The 25,084-nt window shown below is 52.3% G+C and overlaps 1 protein-coding gene across 1 annotated transcript in view; it reads left to right on the forward strand.

Moving 5' to 3' along the window:
- Nucleotides 1–25,084, forward strand: part of PPP2R5A (protein phosphatase 2 regulatory subunit B'alpha) — an 885,130-nt gene that overhangs the window by 657,998 nt on the left and 202,048 nt on the right. The window contains exon 9 of the mRNA XM_086927850.1: nt 4,259–4,309. Within this exon, the coding sequence (XP_086783976.1) occupies nt 4,259–4,309 (51 nt within the window). The remainder of the gene's footprint in view (nt 1–4,258; nt 4,310–25,084) is intronic.

Genomic DNA, 25,084 nt, shown 5'->3' on the forward strand with positions numbered 1-25,084 from the left:
TACCACCGCCATGCACTTCGAGAATGTTCTCGGCGCAGACTTTAGTCCGAATGGGAGTACTGTGTATTGATAATGATTGGCGCCGACTTGGAATCGCAGGAACTTCCTGTGTTTGTGTGCAATGGGTGATCGGCAAACAACAACCTAGGCAATCATGATTAAAATTCAATAATGAACACAAAGATATTAAAGGAAAGAGAGCTAATGGTGAAATCAGATTCTAGTATTTATTGACATATATATTAAAAAGAGCATGAATTTCATATACATAAAAAAATCATAACAGATCAAATAATCACTATACACAAAAAGAGTTTTTGAACCAATATAACACACAATTATTGACTCATTACTGAAATAATTCATAAATAGGAAGTGGCATAATAATTATAATTTGTGTGCAATGGGCACATGGAAGTACGCATCCTGTAGGTCTATAGCACATAGCCAGTCTCCCTGTTGCAACTGAGGATAAATCTGATGCAACGACAGCATGCGAAACCTTTCCCTGCAAATCCATCTGTTTGCCTGTCGCAAGTCCAGAATGGGCCTGAACTCGTTCTTGTCCTTCTTGCGAACCAGGAAGAACCGGGAGTACAGACCTCTTCCTCTCTGAGACAGAGGTACGTCTTCTATCGCCCTTTTCCTTAACAGGATATCTGCCTCCGCCTGAAGCTCGCCTGCGAGCTGACCGGTGGAATTGCTGGAGGCGGGCTGGTGAACCGAAGACTGTATCCATTGCAAACCATATTCAGCACCCACTTGTCCTGAGTAGTTTTTCTCCACTCTGCCAGAAAAAAATTGAATGCTTGCCCCTACCGGAGTGGGTAACAGATCCGGGGGAAGTAAGTGCTCAGGGCCTTTGGTCGCTGGAGCCGACTGTTGGCCTCCTCTGCCCTTCGGGCGTTTCTGGAATGGCTTACGGAACTGTTGATGTTGCTGAGACTGTCCCGAAGGTTGGCCACGTCCTCTGCCCTGCCCACCGAACCGCCGTTGGAATGGGCAGTACGATTTCTTCGGTTCTTTGGGCTTCTCCAGGCCCACAGCCGTGAGCGTTTCGGCCTCCGCCTTCATGCGGTCCATTTCGTCATCTGCATGAGAATGGAAGGTTGGCTACCCTTTGCTGTGCGTCCGGTTTTAGTGACTTAAGGCGGAGCCAGGCGTGACGTCGCTGGTTAACCCCATGGCAAAAACCATATGCCGCTAATAGGGATGAGTCTGCTACAGCGCTGATAATCTGATTCGCTACCAGCATCCCTTCGTTCAGCACTTCCTGGAAGTCTTCCCGCTTCTCGCGAGGCAAGTGTTCCGCAAACTGCTGGAGGGAGTCCCAGAGGGCGCGGTCGTAGCGTCCCAACAAAGCCGTGGCACTCGCAGCCTTCATAGAGGTCGCCGATGTTCCACATACTTTCCATCCAGCTGAATCCATCCATCTAGACTTTATCCGGGGGAACCGTGGATGACGGGGTGGTGGCATGTTGTTTGCGGGCCGCCGTCACAATCACAGAATCCGGAGGAGGTTCCGCTCTTAGAAAGGCCGGGTCCAAATCGGGAGCCCGGTATTTTTTCAGCAATCTCAATGGGGCCGCCTTAGTCACCGCAGGGGTGAGGAAAAGGTCCATGGCCGGTTCCTCCAGGCTCGGCAGCAGTGGGCGAGACAGGTGTTTCTGGTGCAGTGTCTGGAACATGACTGATGTCTTAGGCGTGGGCACCGTCAAAGATATGCCCAATTTGGCAGCACCTCTCAAAAGGACATCATGGAACGCCACCAGGTCATCAATCGGCGACACCCTCGTGTCGGGTGATCCCGACAAGGTCGGAGAGTAGTCCCTGGGGACCTCGTGCGAGAGCGAGATCTGTGCCTCCTATGGCGGTGTCTCGACCGCGTGGACGACCTTCGGCGCGATCGCTCCTTCCTCCTAGAGAGCGTGATCTCCCGGCCCGTGGACGCGCCACAGGTTTCCGTGGGGGCGTCTTCCTCGGTTCCTCCTGGGGCCTAGGTCTAGGGGTCCCCTTAGGAGGTGTCGGCAGAGGAGGCAAGGACGTAGACCTCGGCGGAGGGACCGGGGGTATCACCGACCGAGGGGCAGGCCCATGCGGTGGCAGTGGTCGTCCTGGCGGAAGTGGAGGGTTGGTGGGAGGGTCCTCCTTAGGTACAGGAGGAGGGGGCGACTTAGGCCGAGTTGGTGTATACACCACCGAGTACACCGAGCCCGGTGACTCCTTCGGCGAAGGGGACTGTGACCCAGCCCCTTCAGCAGGCGATCGCTTTCTCTTGCGTCTTCCACTAGATCCAGCCTGACTTCTGGCCCAAGAACTCCTCTTGCGCCGTTTAGGAGAGTTGGAGCGACTCCTAGACGCCGATCTCTTCCTTCTCAACGCTGAGTGTCGCTTTTCCGGCGTCGAACGTCGCCTCCGCGACTCTGGCGTCGAACGCCGCCTCCGCGGCGTCGACCTCTTCTTACTCGACCCCGAACGCCGCCTCCGCGACGTCGACCGTTCCATTCTCGTTGACGAGCGTCGATGCCTCCTTCTCGAGGTCCTCGACGTCGAGGACCCCCTCGACGCCAACCGTCGTCTCGACGGCGACCGGCGGTGTCGCCTCGACGGCGAGCGCCGATGCCTGTCGCTCCATCTTCGACGTCGATAGGTCGACGCAGACGTCGACGATGAAGATGCAGTCGACGGTGGCCTATCCAGGCCCTTCGACGTCGAATCTTCACGCCGTCTCGACCGGGAGCATCGGGGAGTTGGAGAACACACCGTCGTCATCCCTCTCGACGTCGTTGTTGATGCAATCGACGCCGACGGAGACCGGGACCGTTTGCTGGTCTTCCTGCCTCTGGGGAACCCCCCAGAGGCCTCAGCAGAGGCAGAGGGAACCTTCCCAGCCTGCCCAGACCCACCTGCAGCCTGCAGTCGTCTCTCTTCAAGCCTTGAAGCCTAATCTTCAGCCTGTCCCTCAGGGTCCTTGCTGAAAGCTGCTGGCAGATGTCACAGTCTTCGGGGACATGTGTGTCAGGGAGACAGACGATGCAGGCATCGTGTGGATCACTCTTGGCCTTCTTTCTTCCACATGCTGGGCATTTGTCGAAAAGACCAGGCATTTTAGAGCCCTAAAAAGCCTGAACTAACACACAGGAGACAAGAGTAGTACCAAGAAATATATACTCAAACACTTTTATCCAAAAAAGCGACAAAAATCCAATAAACCCTTGAAACAAGGGAGAGCTCAATGCCAGGGTCCTGTTAGCAGGATCCGGAAAAAATAACTGAAAGTAAGAGGGACCTGCTATGCATTCTGGGATACTGGGAGAAAGTTCTGGAAAGTCCTCTTAAAGGCACAGTATCCTATTTAAGTCACATAATGGCAGCCTATGGAGCTTGTCTGCCCATGCCTTCCTCTCTATCATTCCAGAGTCTTTTACTGGTGGAGGCAAGTTTCTCTTTGGTAGAAACTGGGAAAGCTGTGTTGTGTGTGGTGTTGTTTGGTGGAATTTCTAGTTAAAGTACTGGACAGTGTAGCCTGTGGATATAGGCTGCATTATTTGTCTTTAAATTCTCTCTTAAGTGTGTTTGCAGTTTCTGCATGATTTGACAACTTAAGAGATTATTTTTGATTGCCGGGGTCCACGCACATGGGCGGGACTATTCACTAGATTATGACTATACACAGAGATCCCCTACTACAGAAATATATATCCATCAGAATGAAAGGTTATTTACCTTCAGTTAAGATACTTCTGATGCATAATAGATCTTACTGCAGCTTCCTCAAATGATTTAGTGCTCGAGGTAAAAAGAGCTGAAGGTATTCAGATGTGCTTCTGTTTAGTTGCTGTCGTAAAAGTTATCAGTTCCTCTACGCCAGACTCCATCAGTCATGCAGTCAGTCAGCATCTGCCGAAAATGCGCAATGTAACTGTGGATGTAGTCATATCTGGAAAAGATGGAGCTGTGATTGGAGTCCAGTGCTGCTACCTGGCAATGTTGAAAACTTTAGAAATGTTATACCGGAGTAAGTAACCTTTTCTTCCACTCCAGTCACTTAGGGGTAATGTAAAAAAATAATAATGTGAAATAGTCAAAGAGCCAATGTAACTTAGTGATCCTATAGGGAACTTTTTATTTTGCTTAATTATAAAGTATGCAAACAAGTTCCACAAAACCATATACAGATCAGGACTGCTACATAAATGAATTTAACACGTATACTTTTTGTCAGTCTGGTTTCTGATGATCATATTTTTTTATGCAGGTCATCCGGGGGCTTCTCAAATTTTGGCCAAAAACGTCTAGCCAGAAAGAGGTAAGGTCTTGCTGCTAATAAACGTCAAAACATACTCTCCGTGTAAAGTGTGCTTAGTTTGTGGTGTTTTTAATAAAAAAAAAAAAAAAACATTTTTAGTGTCACTGTTCTGGTATTACTATTAGCATCCTAGACAAGTGCCAGGATTTACCATTACAGTCAACATAATATTGGCCATTCCCTCTCCCCTGTCACTTTGACATTTGTTAAATTTGATATTCCCTCTGTACCCCACAATTAACCACAGAGTTAATCGTCTTGAATATAGTGATTCTTGTGACTTGTTTCCTTTGGACTTCATAGATGTTTTCACAATGCCCCTCAACCTAGGCCAAAAAATAATTTGCAAGTTATTTTATGTTAGTTTACATTGTCCCAGTGGAGGAGATATTTATCAGGAGGTCAACCATGAGTTGGGGCTCTGAACCACAACATGGAATATGCAGCTTGATGCATGAGCAGCCTTTCTTGCTTTTCTGTTTGAGAAATGAAGGCACTTAACTAATTTTGCCTGCTGCCAAAAGAAATTAAAGGAAATTTTAGCAGGGCCTTTTGTTACTGTGGAGAAAGAGAGTAATAGAATTTAGTATCTAGGCGTAAGGGTTTGTTCTCCAACATTGGATCTTTACATATTCACATGCTTGAATCATTCTCCTCCTTCATGCTGGGAATACCTGGTAAATTAAAATAGCAGTAAATTAAAATAACTGTAAATTGTGTTAAAATGGCCATAGGCCGTAAACATCATTTGATTACTAGCACATTCATCTCATTTGAATGAACTCAAATGTAAGCAGTGAGGTGGAAGCTTCAGCTCTCCTACTCCCAGTAGAGGGCACCATACCTCAAATGTATATCACCTGTTGTATGTGAGGTAATTACTTGTCAGAATTCTGCTCTAACTTTTCAGTGAATCAGAATCTGGTACTATTTTGTTCTTCCCTGGATTTGAACCAGCCCCATCTTCAGCACTGAAGTACTGCGAGTTGTTTTTAGGGAGGATTCGATCTTTTCTGGGACAGCAAGATCTTTTTATCTGACAGTTAACTGTCGTCAAACAAATAGTCATCATGGCTAACAGAGAAAACAATCTTTTTTCAAACCTTGTTCTGCTTGTGGACACAAGAAGATTTAAACTGATGACCATTACTCCCAGTGTATTTATTATCAATCTCTTAAGGTATCAAAATGTAAATTATGTAAGACTTTTACAATTAAGACAGAGATAGGAGGTTGGCATTATAAATTTGTGGCTAATGAGAATTGTCCTCCTAAGGGATATGTCCCCTCTTCAGGGGATGATTCTGAAAAGTGCCCCTCAATCACTTCCATGATGGCAGCGCAAAGAGCAGACTTATTCAATTTCCTGAACTGGACTTATGTGTTACAGCGCTTACACCCACCTGCTCAAATATTAAACAAGGAAAACATTCCTGTAACCAATCCAAGGAGCATCAGCCATTGGAAAAAATGAAAAAGCGTTCTAAAAATTTCTTCAACAAGGAAATCATCGTAGACGACGAGAATGTTGTTGAAGATACCAACGTTGATGAGATCTGCTCCGTCGACAAGACCATCAACGGCACTATCATATAATATCGAAGATGTCAGCCGAATATACCGTAGATTTCAACTTCGTAGACATCAACTTTGAAGATACCAGTCTTTTCACCTTTGAAAGTGTCAACTTAACCCCCAACACATATTTTACAGTCTAACCAGGAAGATGATGCTAGCGATTACGCTTCGCAGACAGCTTCCAGCCTAACGCAACCCGATGTAAGCTATGTCCCAGAATTTGGAGAAGATATGTACGACAATGAATCCAGCCAATATAAAGATCAGGATTTCCTATACATCAAACCTCTTATTCTTGCATGCGACAACACAGCGTAGAAAATACAAGGCACCTAATGTCCAGGTAATTGGCTTTATCTTCATCACAGCAGATAACCAACACAAGCTAACTACCACAACATCCAGCTGATACTCCCAAAAGGAGGTTACCTCCTGCACATTTTCTGCTATCTCCTCTACTTTCTACTTGACTGGCTATGCCAATTACACCATTCTCTAGTCCTCAGGACAAGGATAGCAGACAAATTGTTAGTTTGGGGTGGAGCATTTCGTATACCGCAGCTCCTCCAATTGAAGCAGCTAATTCCATAACAATTGTAGAATGATATGGTTGATAAGTGTGGAATAACATCACTGTAGTGCTGGAACTCATCTTGGAAGAAGGTGAGGAGTTAAGGCAAGAAACATCCCTCAGGAAGGAGAACATACCACTTTATTGTTGATACTGTTGTGGATAACTCCAACACAGGTTTTAACCAGCTTGCAGGAGGTACTGTATTAAGAAAACAAGGCTGATTAAAGTCCACCACCTTCCGCCCTGAGATCCACATGCCGTTTGCTGACCTAGCTCATTTTTGGAAAGCACACGGATGATGCTATTCAACGCCTCAAAACTGACGAAGCAAAAGCATTAGGACCTTTTTTAGAAAGGTAGGATCCTCTAGCATGGTTACCCCCACTTTCTGTCTGTTGTCTGTGTTTTTGACTTAATCTGCTGGGATCCTACTAATCAGAACCCCAGCAGTTGTGCTTCAGCCCCTAAAATTGTTTTGGTAAGTACTTTTGTACCTCCAAAATGGACTACTGGTGTACCCTTATGAGTCTCTAGTATATGGTACTAATGTATCCAGCGCAAAGGTACACCAGGGGTCTCCTATAGGCTGCAGCATGCATTGTGCTAACTGTGGGAGTCCACTTATACTGACTACATGCCTGCCAATGCAGCCTCTGTGAGCTGGTGCTTGCACCTCTCACAACAGATAATAGTTCCTTGTATCTGAGGTCACTGCACTTCTATCCTATTAGTCACCGCTATGGCAGGCTCTTCATTCCTGAGGGCAGGGTGCTTGGTTACAAGTGTTAGGGTGCCCCTGCATGAGAAGAATACCTGTACAAACCACAGAGTTTATTCTTCAGGCTTTGTAAGTGTGGTCAGCCATTTTAAGACATAAAGTGAATATCAGTCATTATGAGTTGCCCAACTATACAATGGCTGCACAGAACCCAGCCATGTTTGGTATCAAACATGTTGAAATCATACACTAACACTGATTCCAGTTTTGGAAGTGTGATCTCACGTACTGAGGGGCCCGCTAAGGGATCCACCTTTACTACCGGTAACAGCTTTTCAGGATTTGCAAGCAAGCTAGCACTGCTTCCAACCACAGAGACAATTCTGCCCTCCTGCTGTGTAGCCAGGAGTGAGCAGGGAGAGGTAGAACAATAGGTGTCCTGTTGCAGGGAGGTGTGACCACCTCCTAGACTGGACTTAGTGTTTTGGGCTGAGATAGGGGTGCTTGCCAGCGCCACCAGACTGCTTTGAAGGGCACAGATGGTGCCCTCTTTGCATACTCAAGTTTGAGTCTGTCCAGGAACCCTTGGTTCCTGATCTGGCATGAAACTGTACTAAGGAAAAGTGAGTATCCTCCCCTCTGTCCAGCCCCTCCTCTGGGAGGGAACCACGGGTTGTCCCAACCCTTTCCTTAGGGTACTTAAGCGCTCCCCTGTGGGTAGGTCCTCAGATTTGTTGTAGGACCAGATTCAACCCTGAAACGACGTCGCTCCTCAATCGTCTGGGGACATGGACTGGAACTGAGACTGCATCAAGGAAGGCTCCTGCTGCTGGGGGGCGTGGCTAAGCACGCAATGGCGAAAGTCGCACCAGGGTAGAGCTCCGTGCGAAGCTCCCCTTTCCTGAGCCGATTCTCCGTCAAATTGCATTGCAGCCGCCCGAAACTGCGGGCGGACCCTCCCGGGTCACTACTCGGCATCCTGGCCGATTTTCATCTTGGGGCTCCGACGAGGCCGACCCCGACCTTTCCCACGGCCCTCCTGCGGGACCTGCTGCCTCCTGACCGGCAGGACATTCACGTGAGGTCGCGGCCCGGGCCCGGCGCACAGGCCCCGGCCGGCGATCCCTGCTACGCGGACTGCGGCCCCCTAGCCCACTGCCGCCAGGATGCACTCACCCTCCGGCGGCCCTGAGACTACCTCCCCTCGATGTTGGACGCCTGTGGGGGGACGGGCTGAACAGCGAGAGGAGCGGCCGCCCGGCCCTCGCGCCTCGGCCATCGTGCACCTGAGGCCCCGTGAGCGGCGCTGCCTTGCCTGACTTCCTGGAGTTGCACCCGGGACAGGCACGATACGGGGGCCACCACCGGCGAGACACCGGTGGGGTGGCGGATCCAGCTGACGAGGGCTCCACTTCGGGACACAGATCAGAGAACCGGAGCCACCCGGTGAGTCCCTCCCGCGGCTGCAGGTGTGACGGAAACTGCGCGGAGCAACCGCCTGGGACTTGCGTTGCGCACCCGCTGCCAGTCCAGAGGCTGCCCGGCCCCCCCGGCTGGTCGCCGCGTCACAACTAGCGGTAGCCGGGCCGGCCCCCCTGTGCAGGACGCCCTTATCAGTGCACTCCGCAGCGGACTCACCTGAGGACCCCCCGTGGGGACAGCGGCTGCCTGGGGGACGGGGAGGCACGTGAGGGGCCACGTCCTAGGCCCAGACCTGAAGGCCGGTTCTGCCTGCCGCACCCGCACACTGTGGACCAGCGGGCCGCCCTAACTGCCTTGGCGGCCTTATCCCCAACAACAACTGGACTGGGGCGGCGAACTCACGTCGGATGAGAACGGGGACCCGCTTGGCGGACCCTCCCCCCAGGCAAGACGAAGAGGGCTCCGACTGGAGAGGCGGCCACTTGTAGACGGACCCCCCACCTGGCGGCGGAGTGATCCCCGGGGCACAGCCGGGGCGGCCCGGGCGGAGGTGCTGCAGACCGGGCGACCCTGCCCATGTCCGGGTGCGAACCCGCACTGGGACCGGAGGTGCCCCGCTGAAGGGAAAAACGGACAAGCTGCCAAACAAAATGGCCACCGACCAACTAACGGCGAGGCTGGACAGCGTGCTGGCGGCCGTGGAGCGCATGGAACAGTCGCTCCAACTGACTAGAACTTCCTTGGAGTCCAAAATCGACGGTGTGGCCGTGGACCTCACCCACCTCAGAGATGATCACAGGAAGCTGTCCGATCGGACCAAAACTCTGGAGGGCGCGGTGAAGGAAATTGAACCCAAAGTCACCCAGACGGACAGGCACGTGCAGGACCTCCTTAACAGAGTGGAGTTCCTAGAGGATCGGGCCGAGGACGCGGAAGGGAGGGCGAGACGCAACAACATTAGGCTCGTAGGGGTCCCGGAAAAATGGGAAGGAAACCACCCTGCCCAGCATGTTGAGGACTGGCTCAGGACCCTGCTGCCCGAGGACACGCTCTCGCCCCACTTTGTGGTGGAGCGGGCGCACCGAGTGCCGACGAGGCCCCACACAACCGGCTCTAATTCAAGACCGCTGCTCTTCCGGATACTGAATCACAGGGACCGGGACACGGTGCTGAGGGAAGCCAGACGTCTGGGCGAAATCCGGATAGACAATGCCACAATAATGTTCTTCCCTGACTACACCATCCAAGTGCAGCGCCAAAGACACAACTTTATGGAGGTGAAGCGGCGACTCCGCACCGCGGGCCTTAAATACTCCTTGCTATTCCTGGCAAAACTGAGAGTGGTGGCGGGGGACAAGACTCACTTCTTCAACACCCCCGAGGAGGTCGGTGAGTGGCTGGATGAGGGCACGGACACGACACCCAGACAGGCACGGGGGGTTGAGGAGAGGCGGAGGCCGCGCGGGCCACGGCACCGCCGCAGGAATAGGGCGCAGCAACCTCAGCGCCATGAAGAGGGGTCCCGACATTCTCCTCCAATGGACCAAATGCTCCAGGAACAGCGGGACGCGCTCTTGAGGGTCACCCAGCTGAGTGCTTCGCCATCCCAGGAAGCGGACCCTGGAAGACGGTCAACAGACAATTCCTAGTGATGAAGACGAAGCCATATATGGGATTCCGAACTCACAGATATCAGTGGACCTACCGAACCTTACACCGCAAACTGCTGATCTGTTTCATTGACCCGGTGGGAGTCATCTGTGCAATGCTTGCCGTGGCGGCGGAGGTGGTGGCAGGAACTGACAGGATACTGAGGCGAGGCTGCTGCCAGACACCGCTGGGGACGCCTGCGCCTCCCCCTGCCTGCCGCTTGGACAGAGGATAGCCAGAACAGTGAGTACTGCTCCCAATGGTGCTGATGGCCCGGGGGTGTGGGGGCGGTGGGGCTGTCTCCTGACCTGTATGCATCATGTGCCACCACTGACCGCTGGCCACGGTCAATGGGGAACCATCCCTGTTGGGGGCCTGGGAGGCGCGTTGGGCTACACCCCCCCCCCCCCCCCCTTGCCGGGACCGGCATGAGCGAGGCCCCTCATGGATCGGATGGCGCCAAGTTCCGGAACTTTGGCATTGGCTGCCAGTCGCCTATCTCATATGGCTCAGGGAAGGGACTTGATCCCTCTCCTTGACCGCACATTTGAACTGCCGAGACTGTGCTTAGTGCACGTTACCCCATAGATTAGAAGAGTTGTCCCTCTCGCTCGAGAGTATGGACGGTGGCCCGTTTCGCCACTGCCCTTTTGGTATTTTAGTGGGACATACCCACAGCTGGTTTTTGTTATTTGTTTTCCCCTTTCCTAATGTCTTCCTGAACATTGCAGAGTGTGCTGAGGGGGGTGGTTGTGGGAGAGCTGGGACAGAGGATGCATTGGGCCCTCGGGGGGCTGCTGTTCGTAAATATGGTGGGGGGGAGGGAGTTTACATTGCTCAAATGGCCGCGATAACGATATGCACCTGGAACATCAGAGGCATGCACACACCCTCGCGCCGTTACCAGATACATTCCTACTTGAAAAGGCAACGGGTGCACATTGCACTCCTGCAGGAAACGCATTTGAGCGGGCGGAGGTGACAGCGCTGCGCCGTAGATGGAGGGGTCAGCTATATGCCACAGAATACTCCTCGTTTGCCCGTGGGGCGCTACTGTGGGTGAAACCGGGCACTCCCTTCACGATGACAGATGTCCTCACAGATCCGGAGGGGAGATACGTGCTGGTGAGAGGCCGCCTGGATGGGCAACCAGTAGTTCTGGCGTCCGTTTACTCACCAAACACAGATCAAAGGGGCTTTCTGGCGCGTATGTCGGAGAAGTTGGCGCCCTGGCACGGTGTCCCCTGGATACTGAGGGGGGCATTACAACACGGTACTGGATCCCATGTTGGACCGCTCGGCCCCGCCCAGGCCGGACGCAGCGTCTCTGGGGGCCACGAGAGCACTCGCACAATGGGCGGCGCAGTGGGATTTGAAAGATGCATGGCGCGCACACAACCCTAACTCCAGAATATACTCTTATTACTCGGGGGCACACACGCTACACGTCCGCCTCGACCGGTACATGGTGTCATCAGAACTGCTTCCACACATCACAGACTCTCACTACCTTGGCCGAACACACTCGGATCATAATCCACACACGCTGAGCATAGCATGGGAACGCCCACACCCGCCCATCCCCACATGGCGCTTGCAACCTGCCTTACTGCTGGACGCCCCATTCCGAGACTCCTTGCAGGCTTGCGTAACACAATACTTCATAGACAACTCGGGCACAGCGTCCTCCCCACGGGTTGAATGGGACGCCTTTAAGGTGGTGATACGGGGGACACTGTCCGGGCACACAGGGGAGCATGCAGAAAACGCTAGAAGCTGACTTACACAGGGTGGATTTAGAAAAGGGGGGTGGTGATGAACAGAGTGTCTGAGTTAAACAGACCACTCTTACCCAGTCCAAAGATCAGGGCTTGATCCATCACCGTTATTTATCTCACTGCCCCATCCCAGCTCAGAACCTGGCTATATGCAAATCAGTCTGTCCCTGGCCCAGTGCATCATGGGAACAGGGCAGACTAAACTACCAAGCCAATTCTTCACCAGAAAGGAGACAAGCTACCGGGGACCGGTTTCTGGCATTTCAGCCTTCTTCGGCCCGGCTTGCTTGAATCCTGATGGAGCAGTGAGAAAGGGACTCATGTCTGAGTATACCCTGCCACACCTATAGTGGCCAAAAACGATTTAGAAAAGGGGGGTGGTGATGAACAGAGTGTCTGAGTTAAACAGACCACTCTTACCCAGTCCAAAGATCAGGGCTTGATCCATCACCGTTATTTATCTCACTGCCCCATCCCAGCTCAGAACCTGGCTATATGCAAATCAGTCTGTCCCTGGCCCAGTGCATCATGGGAACAGGGCAGACTAAACTACCAAGCCAATTCTTCACCAGAAAGGAGACAAGCTACCGGGGACCGGTTTCTGGCATTTCAGCCTTCTTCGGCCCGGCTTGCTTGAATCCTGATGGAGCAGTGAGAAAGGGACTCATGTCTGAGTATACCCTGCCACACCTATAGTGGCCAAAAACGATTTAGAAAAGGGGGGGTGGTGATGAACAGAGTGTCTGAGTTAAACAGACCACTCTTACCCAGTCCAAAGATCAGGGCTTGATCCATCACCGTTATTTATCTCACTGCCCCATCCCAGCTCAGAACCTGGCTATATGCAAATCAGTCTGTCCCTGGCCCAGTGCATCATGGGAACAGGGCAGACTAAACTACCAAGCCAATTCTTCACCAGAAAGGAGACAAGCTACCGGGGACCGGTTTCTGGCATTTCAGCCTTCTTCGGCCCGGCTTGCTTGAATCCTGATGGAGCAGTGAGAAAGGGACTCATGTCTGAGTATACCCTGCCACACCTATAGTGGCCAAAAACGATTTAGAAAAGGGGGGTGGTGATGAACAGAGTGTCTGAGTTAAACAGACCACTCTTACCCAGTCCAAAGATCAGGGCTTGATCCATCACCGTTATTTATCTCACTGCCCCATCCCAGCTCAGAACCTGGCTATATGCAAATCAGTCTGTCCCTGGCCCAGTGCATCATGGGAACAGGGCAGACTAAACTACCAAGCCAATTCTTCACCAGAAAGGAGACAAGCTACCGGGGACCGGTTTCTGGCATTTCAGCCTTCTTCGGCCCGGCTTGCTTGAATCCTGATGGAGCAGTGAGAAAGGGACTCATGTCTGAGTATACCCTGCCACACCTATAGTGGCCAAAAACGATTTAGAAAAGGGGGGTGGTGATGAACAGAGTGTCTGAGTTAAACAGACCACTCTTACCCAGTCCAAAGATCAGGGCTTGATCCATCACCGTTATTTATCTCACTGCCCCATCCCAGCTCAGAACCTGGCTATATGCAAATCAGTCTGTCCCTGGCCCAGTGCATCATGGGAACAGGGCAGACTAAACTACCAAGCCAATTCTTCACCAGAAAGGAGACAAGCTACCGGGGACCGGTTTCTGGCATTTCAGCCTTCTTCGGCCCGGCTTGCTTGAATCCTGATGGAGCAGTGAGAAAGGGACTCATGTCTGAGTATACCCTGCCACACCTATAGTGGCCAAAAACGATTTAGAAAAGGGGGGTGGTGATGAACAGAGTGTCTGAGTTAAACAGACCACTCTTACCCAGTCCAAAGATCAGGGCTTGATCCATCACCGTTATTTATCTCACTGCCCCATCCCAGCTCAGAACCTGGCTATATGCAAATCAGTCTGTCCCTGGCCCAGTGCATCATGGGAACAGGGCAGACTAAACTACCAAGCCAATTCTTCACCAGAAAGGAGACAAGCTACCGGGGACCGGTTTCTGGCATTTCAGCCTTCTTCGGCCCGGCTTGCTTGAATCCTGATGGAGCAGTGAGAAAGGGACTCATGTCTGAGTATACCCTGCCACACCTATAGTGGCCAAAAACGATTTAGAAAAGGGGGGTGGTGATGAACAGAGTGTCTGAGTTAAACAGACCACTCTTACCCAGTCCAAAGATCAGGGCTTGATCCATCACCGTTATTTATCTCACTGCCCCATCCCAGCTCAGAACCTGGCTATATGCAAATCAGTCTGTCCCTGGCCCAGTGCATCATGGGAACAGGGCAGACTAAACTACCAAGCCAATTCTTCACCAGAAAGGAGACAAGCTACCGGGGACCGGTTTCTGGCATTTCAGCCTTCTTCGGCCCGGCTTGCTTGAATCCTGATGGAGCAGTGAGAAAGGGACTCATGTCTGAGTATACCCTGCAACACCTATAGTGGCCAAAAACGATTTAGAAAAGGGGGGTGGTGATGAACAGAGTGTCTGAGTTAAACAGACCACTCTTACCCAGTCCAAAGATCAGGGCTTGATCCATCACCGTTATTTATCTCACTGCCCCATCCCAGCTCAGAACCTGGCTATATGCAAATCAGTCTGTCCCTGGCCCAGTGCATCATGGGAACAGGGCAGACTAAACTACCAAGCCAATTCTTCACCAGAAAGGAGACAAGCTACCGGGGACCGGTTTCTGGCATTTCAGCCTTCTTCGGCCCGGCTTGCTTGAATCCTGATGGAGCAGTGAGAAAGGGACTCATGTCTGAGTATACCCTGCCACACCTATAGTGGCCAAAAACGATTTAGAAAAGGGGGGTGGTGATGAACAGAGTGTCTGAGTTAAACAGACCACTCTTACCCAGTCCAAAGATCAGGGCTTGATCCATCACCGTTATTTATCTCACTGCCCCATCCCAGCTCAGAACCTGGCTATATGCAAATCAGTCTGTCCCTGGCCCAGTGCATCATGGGAACAGGGCAGACTAAACTACCAAGCCAATTCTTCACCAGAAAGGAGACAAGCTACCAGTGTAAGAATTGGCTTTTGTAGTTTGGTTTGCCCTGTTCCCATCATGCACTGGGACAGGAACAGACTAATTTGCATACAGCCAGGTTCTGAAACTGGGATGGTGCAGTGAGCTAAAAAACGGTGTTGGATCTAGCCCTGATCTCTTGACTGGGTGAGAGCTGTCTGCTTAATTCAGAGACTCTGTCCCTCACCACCCCTTGTTGTAAATATTACACAGGGTGGAGGCAGATCTGCTCCGCTGGGAACAGGAAGCGGTGGCCGGGCCAGGTGACCGATTAAACGAGGCCCGAGCGGAACACGCGGCATTACTAGAACGACTGAGACACATCAACTATGCGGCACACTCGGCGCGCGTACACCAACACAGTGACAAGCCCGGAAGGCTGCTGGCCTGGCTAGTCAGGCAAGAGAGCCGCACGGAGCCGGTGTCAGCCATCCGAAACTCTGCCGGTGTCAGCCATCCGAAACACTGAGGGAGAGACAGTATACACGCAGAATAAGATACACCAAGCCTTTGTGAAACACTGCCAAGCCCTTTATAAGTCTCAGTTGGGGGTCCCCTCGGCGCACATTGCAGATTACCTTGCAGAGATGCAACTGCCTTCCCTCACGTACGCACAACAGGGGGACCTGGGAGCGCCGTTCACACAGGAGGAGATGCGAGAGGCCATTTTCGCCTTATCCAATGGCAAATCCCCCGGCCCAGATGGCTTGCCCGCCGAATTTTTCAAAGCATGCTCGGACACACTGATCCCGGAACTGCTTAAGGTTTATAACCCTGCTATTGAGGAATCGGCGCTCCCGGACACGCTTAATGAGGCCAATCTTGTCTCACTGTTGAAGCCAGGCAGAGATGGCACATGCATGGGGTCATACAGGCCATTAGCCATGTTGAACACCGACTACAAAATTTTCACCTCCTTGCTGGCCCGACGCCTAGCCCTTGAGGTCCCGAATCTGGTGCATGAAGACCAGAATGGATTCATGCCAGCGAGAAGCACCTCCCGTAACATACGCCGTCTCTTCCGAGTTCAGGAAGCTGCCACGTTGCACTGGCCGAGATCGGGGTGCCTAGTTTTGGTCCTAGAGAAGGCCTTCGACTCTGTGGAGTGGCCCTATCTGGGGGCGGTGCTGGACAGATTTTGCGTGGGCGATGCCTTTGCGGACATGGTCGGATTACTCTACCAGCGGCCCAGTGTCCGAGTGAGGACGGGCGGGCAGTTATCGGAGGCGGTGAGGGTGCGCAGAGGCACCCGGCAGGGCTGCCCCCTGTCACCCCTTCTTTTCTCCCTGGCCATAGAGCCCCTAGCGGCTTTGTTGCGGGACAGGGGAGCAGGTTGGGGGATCCCACTGGCTGACGGAGTGCACACAGTTTCACTCTACGCAGACGACCTGCTGCTGTATGTACGGGATCTTACCGCGGTACCGGACACACTGTCAGACATCTTCCAGACATTTGAAGAAGCATCGGGTCTTAGGGTCAATTGGACCAAGTCCGGGGTATACTCGTTTAGTCCGGACCTGCAGGAGTGTAGTGTGCACCTCGGAGGAGCTCGACTCACATGGTACCCCACTGCCTTCAAGTACCTCGGGATGTATATATACAGGGACCCACAAAACATACTGGAGGGCAATCTGGTGCGCGCTGTCTCCTCGCTCTGGGCCCAGATGACCTTCTGGAAAACTCAGCCGCTGAACGTACCCAGCAGGGTCGCTTTATCCAAAATGATAGCTCTGCCCAGGCACCTGTATCACTTTGCAAACCTCCCACTGTATGTTCCCGTCAAGATATTCCGCGACCTAGAATCAATGCTCCGCAGCCTGATCTGGAACACTGGACGCCCCCGTGTACTCGCCGACTGCGGAGGGAGGGCTGGCCGTCCCTAATATGGAGCTGTATTACCTGGCTGCGCAGCTGCAGTGGGTGACGCACTGGCTCAGTGGGTCACATCTTGACGATACGGCCACTGCCGACTACCAATGGACCCACGCGCAGGTCTGCGCCCTGTTTCATCCTTTGACCAAGGGGCCCCGCCCTCTGCCCCTGCATATGGCCGTGGCCCGTAAGTGCTTCATCCGCAGCCTAAAACTGACCCGGGCGGTCAGGCCATATGCCCCTGCACTCCCCCTGATGGGCACCCCCCGGAGGGGTGGGACAGTGACATCCCGGGTTCTGGAGAGCTGGACCGCGGCTGGGGTGGAAACCATGGGTGACCTCTATGCAGACCGGGCCATGCTCCCATTTGCTGAGCTGTCGTAGAGCTCGGGCCTGCCGGCGGGGCAATTCCTGCTCCACGCGTCCATACTGCGGGAATACACGGAGTCCTGGGGAGATATCCAGGAGGAGCCACCGATTCACCATCTCATGCAATACCTACACGTCATGGGCAACGGCTCCCACATCATTCGCTGGCTGGCACAGGCCCTCCTCATGCACACACAAAAGCCCACACAATCACTTAGAGACAAATGGGCGGCCCACCGAGGGAGGGACTGGACGGACAAGGAATGGACACTGGTTCTGGCCAGCCCCGTGAACATCCCTCGTAACTCCCGCTTCCGCACGATTCAGCTGTACATCCTGCACCAGGCATATCTATCGCCAGATAGAATCAACAGGTACTTCGTGCTTAATACTGCCGCCTGGCCTAGATGTGACCTGCTGGACGCAGACATCTTGCACATGCTCTGGCAGTGTCCCTCACTAGCCATTTACTGGGGGGAGGTGACATCTCTCCTGACACACAGCACGGGCCCGGGGCTACCACACACGTGGGAGGCTTGTATACTTGGGCTATACAAGAGAACCAAACTCAACAGGACACAGGCTAGGTTCTGGGATCTAGGCCTCATCACAGCAAAACGGCTGCTCACCAAACACTGGAAACGGAGGGAGCCGCCACACCCCAAACACTGGTATGCATCCTTCACCAACTGGGCTCGAGCAGAAAGTACAGCACTACACCGGGAGGAGATAGCGGGCTTACGGCAGTTCCCAATAGCACAACTCTGGGATGACATCCTGAGGTCCCTCCAGGGGGAGGGCACAGCCAGAGGGCTCGCATAGGGACCGCCACGAATGAGACAGCAATGCTGGGGTAGCAGTGGCGGAGACACGCAGGCCTATTCTTCCCCCCCCCCCTTTTTTCACACGGCCCCCACCCACCGAGTGCATTGGAGGCGAAGCGCACTCGGCCTGTAAGTAACAGGCCCCACCCCCCCCCCCCGGACGCATCCTTGATGGACTGTAACATACTCCTGGCCCCTCTCCCTAGGCATCGCTCCCGCAGGCACACTCTCCCTTCCCGCCCCCATCCCACATACATCCCCATGTTCACTGTTTTTGGACTCATGTTTCCCGAATGCAGCTATGACTCCATTACAAATCGCACTTGGAAGATGTGCCAGGCCCCATGACCGCCCATAGGCCCGGACTGGGGCGCCATCTCCCGAACTCAAAACATGGCTGCACCACTTCCCAGTCAGGCGCGTCGCGCACTCTTTCGACAGCCTGTGGGGCCTCACTGCTCTTGATGGCTGTTATATGCTACAACCACGACAAGCAGCGCACACGCACTGATAGCCCCATTCCAATGCCGCGCCCCCAAGGCCTGACGCTTCACTCTATGGGGTTCAGTGTTGTGGACACTGGTCAGATGCGCGACAACACAGCCGAAGTTAGGGACACACCAATGAGAACTGAACTGAACTGTTATGTTTTGCAGAGTTACATTGTTTATTTCTAAAAGTTAAAGAAAAAATGGAAAAATGAGACGTCACTTACGGATGTAACTGTCTAATGAGCAAGTTTGACATAAAAATGGTACTTTAACCCCACTCACTGGGGGCACTATCGTGAGAACGGTGCACCTATCCCCATGCTCCCTTACCCTCACGAAGCACCGTATTGTTGCAGCCGGCCCGATGGGTTGTAGGCTCTGCTATATGTACTGCTCTTTAAAGCACTAATAAACGTCTTACAAAAAAAAAAAAAGGAAGGCTCCTGCTGCTTCTAGTCTCGCTGTTCTTTGTCGTCTGCGTCATCTGTGTTTGTGCTTAATCCAGGTTCTGCAGGAAACCTGTGGGCATCAAGGTAAAGCGAATAATTCTCCCTTGGAGTGAAGGAGTCATTCATCTGCATCTGCAGGCACCGCAACAAAGGTGACCGTCCTGCTGCTCCTGTTGCCCTATTGACTTCCCAAAGCCAAACAACACAGGTGGTGGTTCTGTGGCTCCCTAGAGGCCTGGCCTGTCTTCTCAGTAATTTTGAGGACAGTATCCCTCCTCGAGACTACTGGGACCAAATCCCTGTGTACCGCATTTACTTGCCTTTGCCAGGGCTTGTTAGCTCTGCACTCCAGAGCTCTTCGGGTTACAAAAAGCTCCAGCCCCCAGCACCTCACTTCCTAAAGAACGGAGTCCTCCCTGAATCAAGGGACTCTGACTTTGATGAGCTGCTTGAAGTTTTCCTGCGACTCCTGGGCCTCCAGCCAGTGGATCCTCCTGAGGGTCTTCTCTTGCTTCAGTGGGCTTCCCTGCTTGTTCAGGGCCAGCGCTTACTCTCCTGCCTTTGATGAGGTCCTCGGACCTTGCTGGTCCCAACGTTTGCTCCTTTTTGTTCTCCACACCAGCTGCGGCTACCAAGGCGTGTTGGTGCTCCCACTGGACACCAACCTCTAATTTAGGGCAGCTCTTGCACAGCTCCTGGTCCTCACAGTGGCAGAAACAAGGTCGCCTTAGAGACTTCTGAACCTCTCGACATTGGTGGGTATGGTGCTTCCGCACCTCCTGGTCACCTCCAAGTGGCGTAGACTCTGTCCCCTCTGCTTGCAGGTTTTTCACTTCAAGAATCCACTCTTGGATTCTACCAGACTCCTTCACACTCTTCTCCAGAGGTATCTTTGAAGTCTCCCATTGTCATGTATGGCAGGCTCTATCGTCACTTCACACCTATGCACCAGGCTTCTTTGGTGCAGGTAATCTGTTTAGCACAAGACTGTATATGTTAAATCCGCCTCCCCAGGCCCCCCTCCTCCTTTCAGGCCTCAAAGTCTCCTGGCGTGTTGCTTGCAGAAACCTGCTTTCCTCTGGCTGTCCTTCACATCTGCTTGGCTACGACTTGAATGTTTGTGTATATGTTCATGAAGCACTACTGTAGTGACATCAAGGCCTCTGCAGGAAGGTCACTTCACACACTCAGTTCTGCAGGACATGTGAGGTTGTCTTTCGCCTCCTTGGGGAGGAACTTCTTTCATATCTATTCTAAGGTGAGGGATCTGCTGTTTATTTATTTATTTATTTATTTTCGATATTTTTATTGCGCATACAATTACCCGAAGGTGTCTCGGCGCATGTGGAGGCCAGAAGGACCGAGCAACAAACTTACTGGTTAAACAACCATGTCTTTAGGAGCTTACGAAAACTCATCAGATTGGGGGCGGTTTTAATCATGAGTGGCAAAAGGTTCCAAAGCTTGGGCGCAGCAACCAGGAAACGTCTGTCTCCCCAGGTTGTTGTAGGTATCTGTCAGAAGAACAAGTCATTGGATACTTTATCTAACCGTAGATTGCTCACTGTGCTTCCGCATTTCCATTATGTGGAATGGCCTCTTTTCAACATCTAAAAAAGTATTAAATGAGTATTCAACACACTGTTAGGCACCATTGTTCGTGCTTTGTGTCTGAGGGCCACTGAAGTTGGAAAAAAGAAAATGATAGTAGGGTGCAGTGGTGGCACTGTTATGCAGCTCCCCTCTTTCAGATCGATATTTCTAACTACAGATTGCTCACATTTAAAATATCCTCCAGGCCCCATGCTGAAGTCTGATTCTGCCCTGGAACACTTAGATAGAGTACCAGGCCATGCCGCTTTCTTTGGGCCTTTCAATCTCTGCCAGACAGTTCCCTGAGCAATTTTAACCTGTTTTGGGCTACTGAAGAGATTTGGCGTACAGGCAATGCCAGAGGCCCCCGCAATAGTGTTCGCAGTCCTTTTGGGATCAGACATGCACAAATTTGGCGCTTTGTGTGGTGATCAGCAGAGTTTCCCCTTGAAGGTTAAGATATCTGATCCTTTGTTTTTTTGTCCTTAGCCCTACTGAGCCTTACTCAGGGCATTGTTAATGGATACCTTTCAGCCCTTCCAGCTTTTTCGCAGTTGCCAGATCAACCCGCTTGAATTCTCCAGTTATATGGTTTTTTTAAAAAAAATCTTTTTTAGGTTTCGCCTGGGGCAGGTAGCTCCTAGCTCCGCCCCCAGGAGAAATCTTTTGTTTTGCAGTATGGGGGACTTAAATCCGCCCTCTGTTCCATTGGCTAGCTCCATAAATGGAGGCTAGCCATTGGAACAGAGATCTGTCAGTCATTCACAGACCAGATTCGTGGGCGTTCCCGCAATTTTTTCTTTGGGCGTTCCCTCTGTGTAGTCATGCGGCGGTGGGCGGAGTTGTTTTTTTTTTTAATGTTTTTTTTTTTGTCTCGGCATCCAGCTCATTCCACGGCCGACCGCCGCCGCTGGAGGAAGTCCAGTTCCAGGTGAGTGCTTTTGATTCCGCCCCCCCCTCCCGCTGTCCATTTGCCCGTTACCGCCCCCTCCCGCTGTCCGTCCGTAAATGCTTGTTTTCCCAAGCTATGGGTTTTGTGAATCTTGTGACCTCTGCTGAAAAGAGAAGTGAATGTTCCTCCCAACTGCAATATGACTCAGCTCTGCAAAAACCGGAGTTTCAATATAAGCCAATACAAAACACGGTCTTTCTTTTGAAAACCGAAGATTAACTTAGGTGGGCTTCAAACACCAACGTCAAATGTGGGCAACGATCAAGCAGTGTAAATCAAATGGGTGCATTTAACAGGTTAGACTGCAAACACAAGTAAGGATTTTCAACATCAACAAAACTTGCGAAACCATGTGTAAGCGCAAATGTTGAGGGTGTGTTTAAATTAATCCTTGATGTACCATTCCTGCTTTGACGATCAGAGAACTAAATATTAGGAATATATGCGTGTCATCATTGGTTACGTAAATGAAAAGCGGTTCAGTCTCACATCTTTCTCTCCAGACAAAGCCATGAATTGGCTGTTTTTTTCCTTGCTTTTCTTGTGCCCGTTCCCACCCACCTCCCGCTGTCCGTTTCCCCGTTACCTCCCCCCCTCCCGCTGTCCGTGTGCCCATTCCCGCCCCCCTCCCGCTGTCCATTTGCCTGTTACCGCCCCTCCCCACCCCCCACCCTCCCGCTGTCCGTCCGTAAATGCTTGTTAGTTTATGTAACCTTACAATTGGTGTCGCGACAACGTGTTTCCTATGTGGGCACTTTACTTCTGGACCATTAGTTATTTTCTAAATGCCTATTTCGTATAATTTTTATCATTGCTCTTACAATAAATGTAATATCGCAGACCTTCGTAAAAGATCTTTTGGCTGTTGGTGGCAGGCGCTGGGGTTGAAGAGAAGACGAGCTTGATCTTAAGTTTATCTTTCATTGGGAGCCTGCCTAAGTTACTAAGAGGCCAACAATTGTTAAAGGGCCGTATGTCTGCCCACCTGCACAGCTGTACCCTGAAGTTACAGATGCACATGGTATGTTCCTAATAAAATGATATACTGCTAAGTCTGTTTGCCCGTTCCCGCCCCCCCTCCCGCTGTCTGTTTGCCCGTTCCCACCCCACCCCCCCACCCCCCTCCCGCTGTCTGAAACTCTCTTCAAAGGGGGCCCTATTTAGCCAAAGGCCAGATATAGGAGACCCGGGGGCTGCTCATCCCATTCTGCACCAAGGGGAGTTGTTAGCATGGCAGCTGCAAGTACAACAAGCATTTACAATGCAACGGTTTTGCCTTTGAAAAAGTTAGAGCTATTGGCATTGTAAATGACAAAATTTTTATTTGTGTTGGTTTTGAAAACAGATAAATAAATGGCATTGTCATTTACATTGCCAACAGCTTAATCTCTCGCAAATGTAAGATATATTGTACCCTACTGGACGAGCTCAGCAGACAGCAATTACTAACACACACACACACCCAGAGCCACACACACACACACACACACCTAGAGCCACACACACACACCTAGAGCCACACACACACACACACAGAGCCACACACACCCCCAGAGCCACACACACACACCCCCAGAGCCACACACACACACACACACACAGAGCCACATACACACACACACACACACAGAGCCACACACACACACACACACCCAGAGCCACACACACACACAAACACACCTAGGAGAGCAAGCACAGCCAGGGGGCAGGGAAGCAAGCACAGCCAGGGGGCAGGGAAGCAAGCGCAGCCAGGGGGCAGGGAAGCAAGCGCAGCCAGGGGGCAGGGAAGCAATCACAGCAAAGGTGCAGGGAAGCAAGCACAGCCTGGGGGCAGGGAAGCAAGCACAGCCTGGGGGCAAGGGAGCAGGCACAGCCAGGGGGCAGGGAAGCAAGCACAGCCAGGGGGCAGGGAAGCAAGCACAGCCAGGGGGCAGGGGAGCAAGCACAGCCAGGGGGCAGGGGAGCAAGCACAGCCAGGGGGCAGGGAAGCCAGCACAGCCAGGGGGCAGGGAAGCCAGCACAGCCAGGGGGCAGGGAAGCAAGCACAGCGAGGGGGCAGGGGAACCAGGGGGCAGGGGAGAAAGCACAGCCAGGGGGCAGGGAAGCAAGCGCATCCAGGGGGCAGGGAAGCAAGCACAGCCAGGGAAGCAAGCACAGCGAGGGGGCAGGGAAGAAAGCACAGCCAGGGGGCAGGGAAGAAAGCACAGCCAGGGGGCAGGGAAGCAAGCACAGCGAGGGGGCAGGGAAGCAAGCACAGCGAGGGGGCAGGGAAGCAAGCACAGCGAGGGGGCAGGGAAGCATGCGCAGCGAGGGGGCAGGGAAGCAAGCGCAGTGAGGGGGCAGGGAAGCAAGCGCAGCGAGGGGGCAGGGAAGCAAGCACAGCTAGGGGGCAGGGAAGAAAGCACAGCGAGGGGGCAGGGAAGCAAGCCACAGCCAGGGAAGCAAGCTCAGCGAGGGGGCAGGGAAGAAAGCACAGCGAGGGGGCAGGGAAGCAAGCGCAGCCAGGGGGCAGGGAAGCAAGCGCAGCCAGGGGGCAGGGAAGCAAGCACAGCCAGGGGGCAGGGAAGCAAGCACAGCCAGGGGGCAGGGAAGCAAGCACAGCCAGGGAAGCAAGCACAGCGAGGGGGCAGGGAAGCAAGTGCAGCCAGGGGGCAGGGGAGCAAGCGCAGCCAGGGGGCAGGGGAGCAAGCACAGCGAGGGAAGCAAGCCCATAAAGCACCACAACCTTGTGGGCTTCAGTGCACTACGTAGGGGATTCTCAGCAAATGTTGAAAGCAGGTCTTTCCAGGTCAAAATGGTTTACTTTGGTCTGTGCAGTTTATTGATGGCATACATAATTCAACTTTGTGCAGAAGGAGAACATGCTGTAGTGGCTCATTCCTCAGATCTAACTGCAGAACTGTGCCCTAATAGGTTTTGTGGCAAAAGCTATCACCATGGTCCTAGGGAGGTATGCGTGCTTGCTCTTGCAACAGTGCTTTTGGATGCACTGAGCATAATAGAACAAAGGAAGGAAATATATGTCCCATCAGACCTCGTAATCATGGCTCATCACACTCTATAAATAAAGATCACACCCTGCTGATTGTGTTCAGTATTCTGTTGACACCAACCAGTTTCAGTGATGTCAGAAAGTGGCCTTTTTGGAACATACCGCTTTTGAAGAATAGGCGGACACCGCAGCCATTCAGGATTCCAATTGCAGTCCTGAGCATGCTTTGCTTTTGAAGTCACCCAAATGGGTGGCGTAAAGCTAAACTGCAGCCCACAAACAACAGCTGACCTTTATGCTACTGGTACATTCTCCTCCACCACATTCATTCAGCCTTATTAAATAGTCCGGCAAGTCAATCAGCATTAACCAATGTTACTGTGTTTGAGGGGTCAGCGTACATGCAGCGTGAGCTGTTTAGCAGTTTTCCATTTGCCAGTTTAATAAAAAAACGTATCAAGATTTAAAAAACTCAGAGGCCCGCAGAAAAAAAAC

This window comes from Lissotriton vulgaris, chromosome 6, assembly GCF_964263255.1.
Source record: "Lissotriton vulgaris chromosome 6, aLisVul1.2, whole genome shotgun sequence".
Classification (NCBI taxonomy): Eukaryota; Metazoa; Chordata; class Amphibia; order Caudata; family Salamandridae; genus Lissotriton; species Lissotriton vulgaris.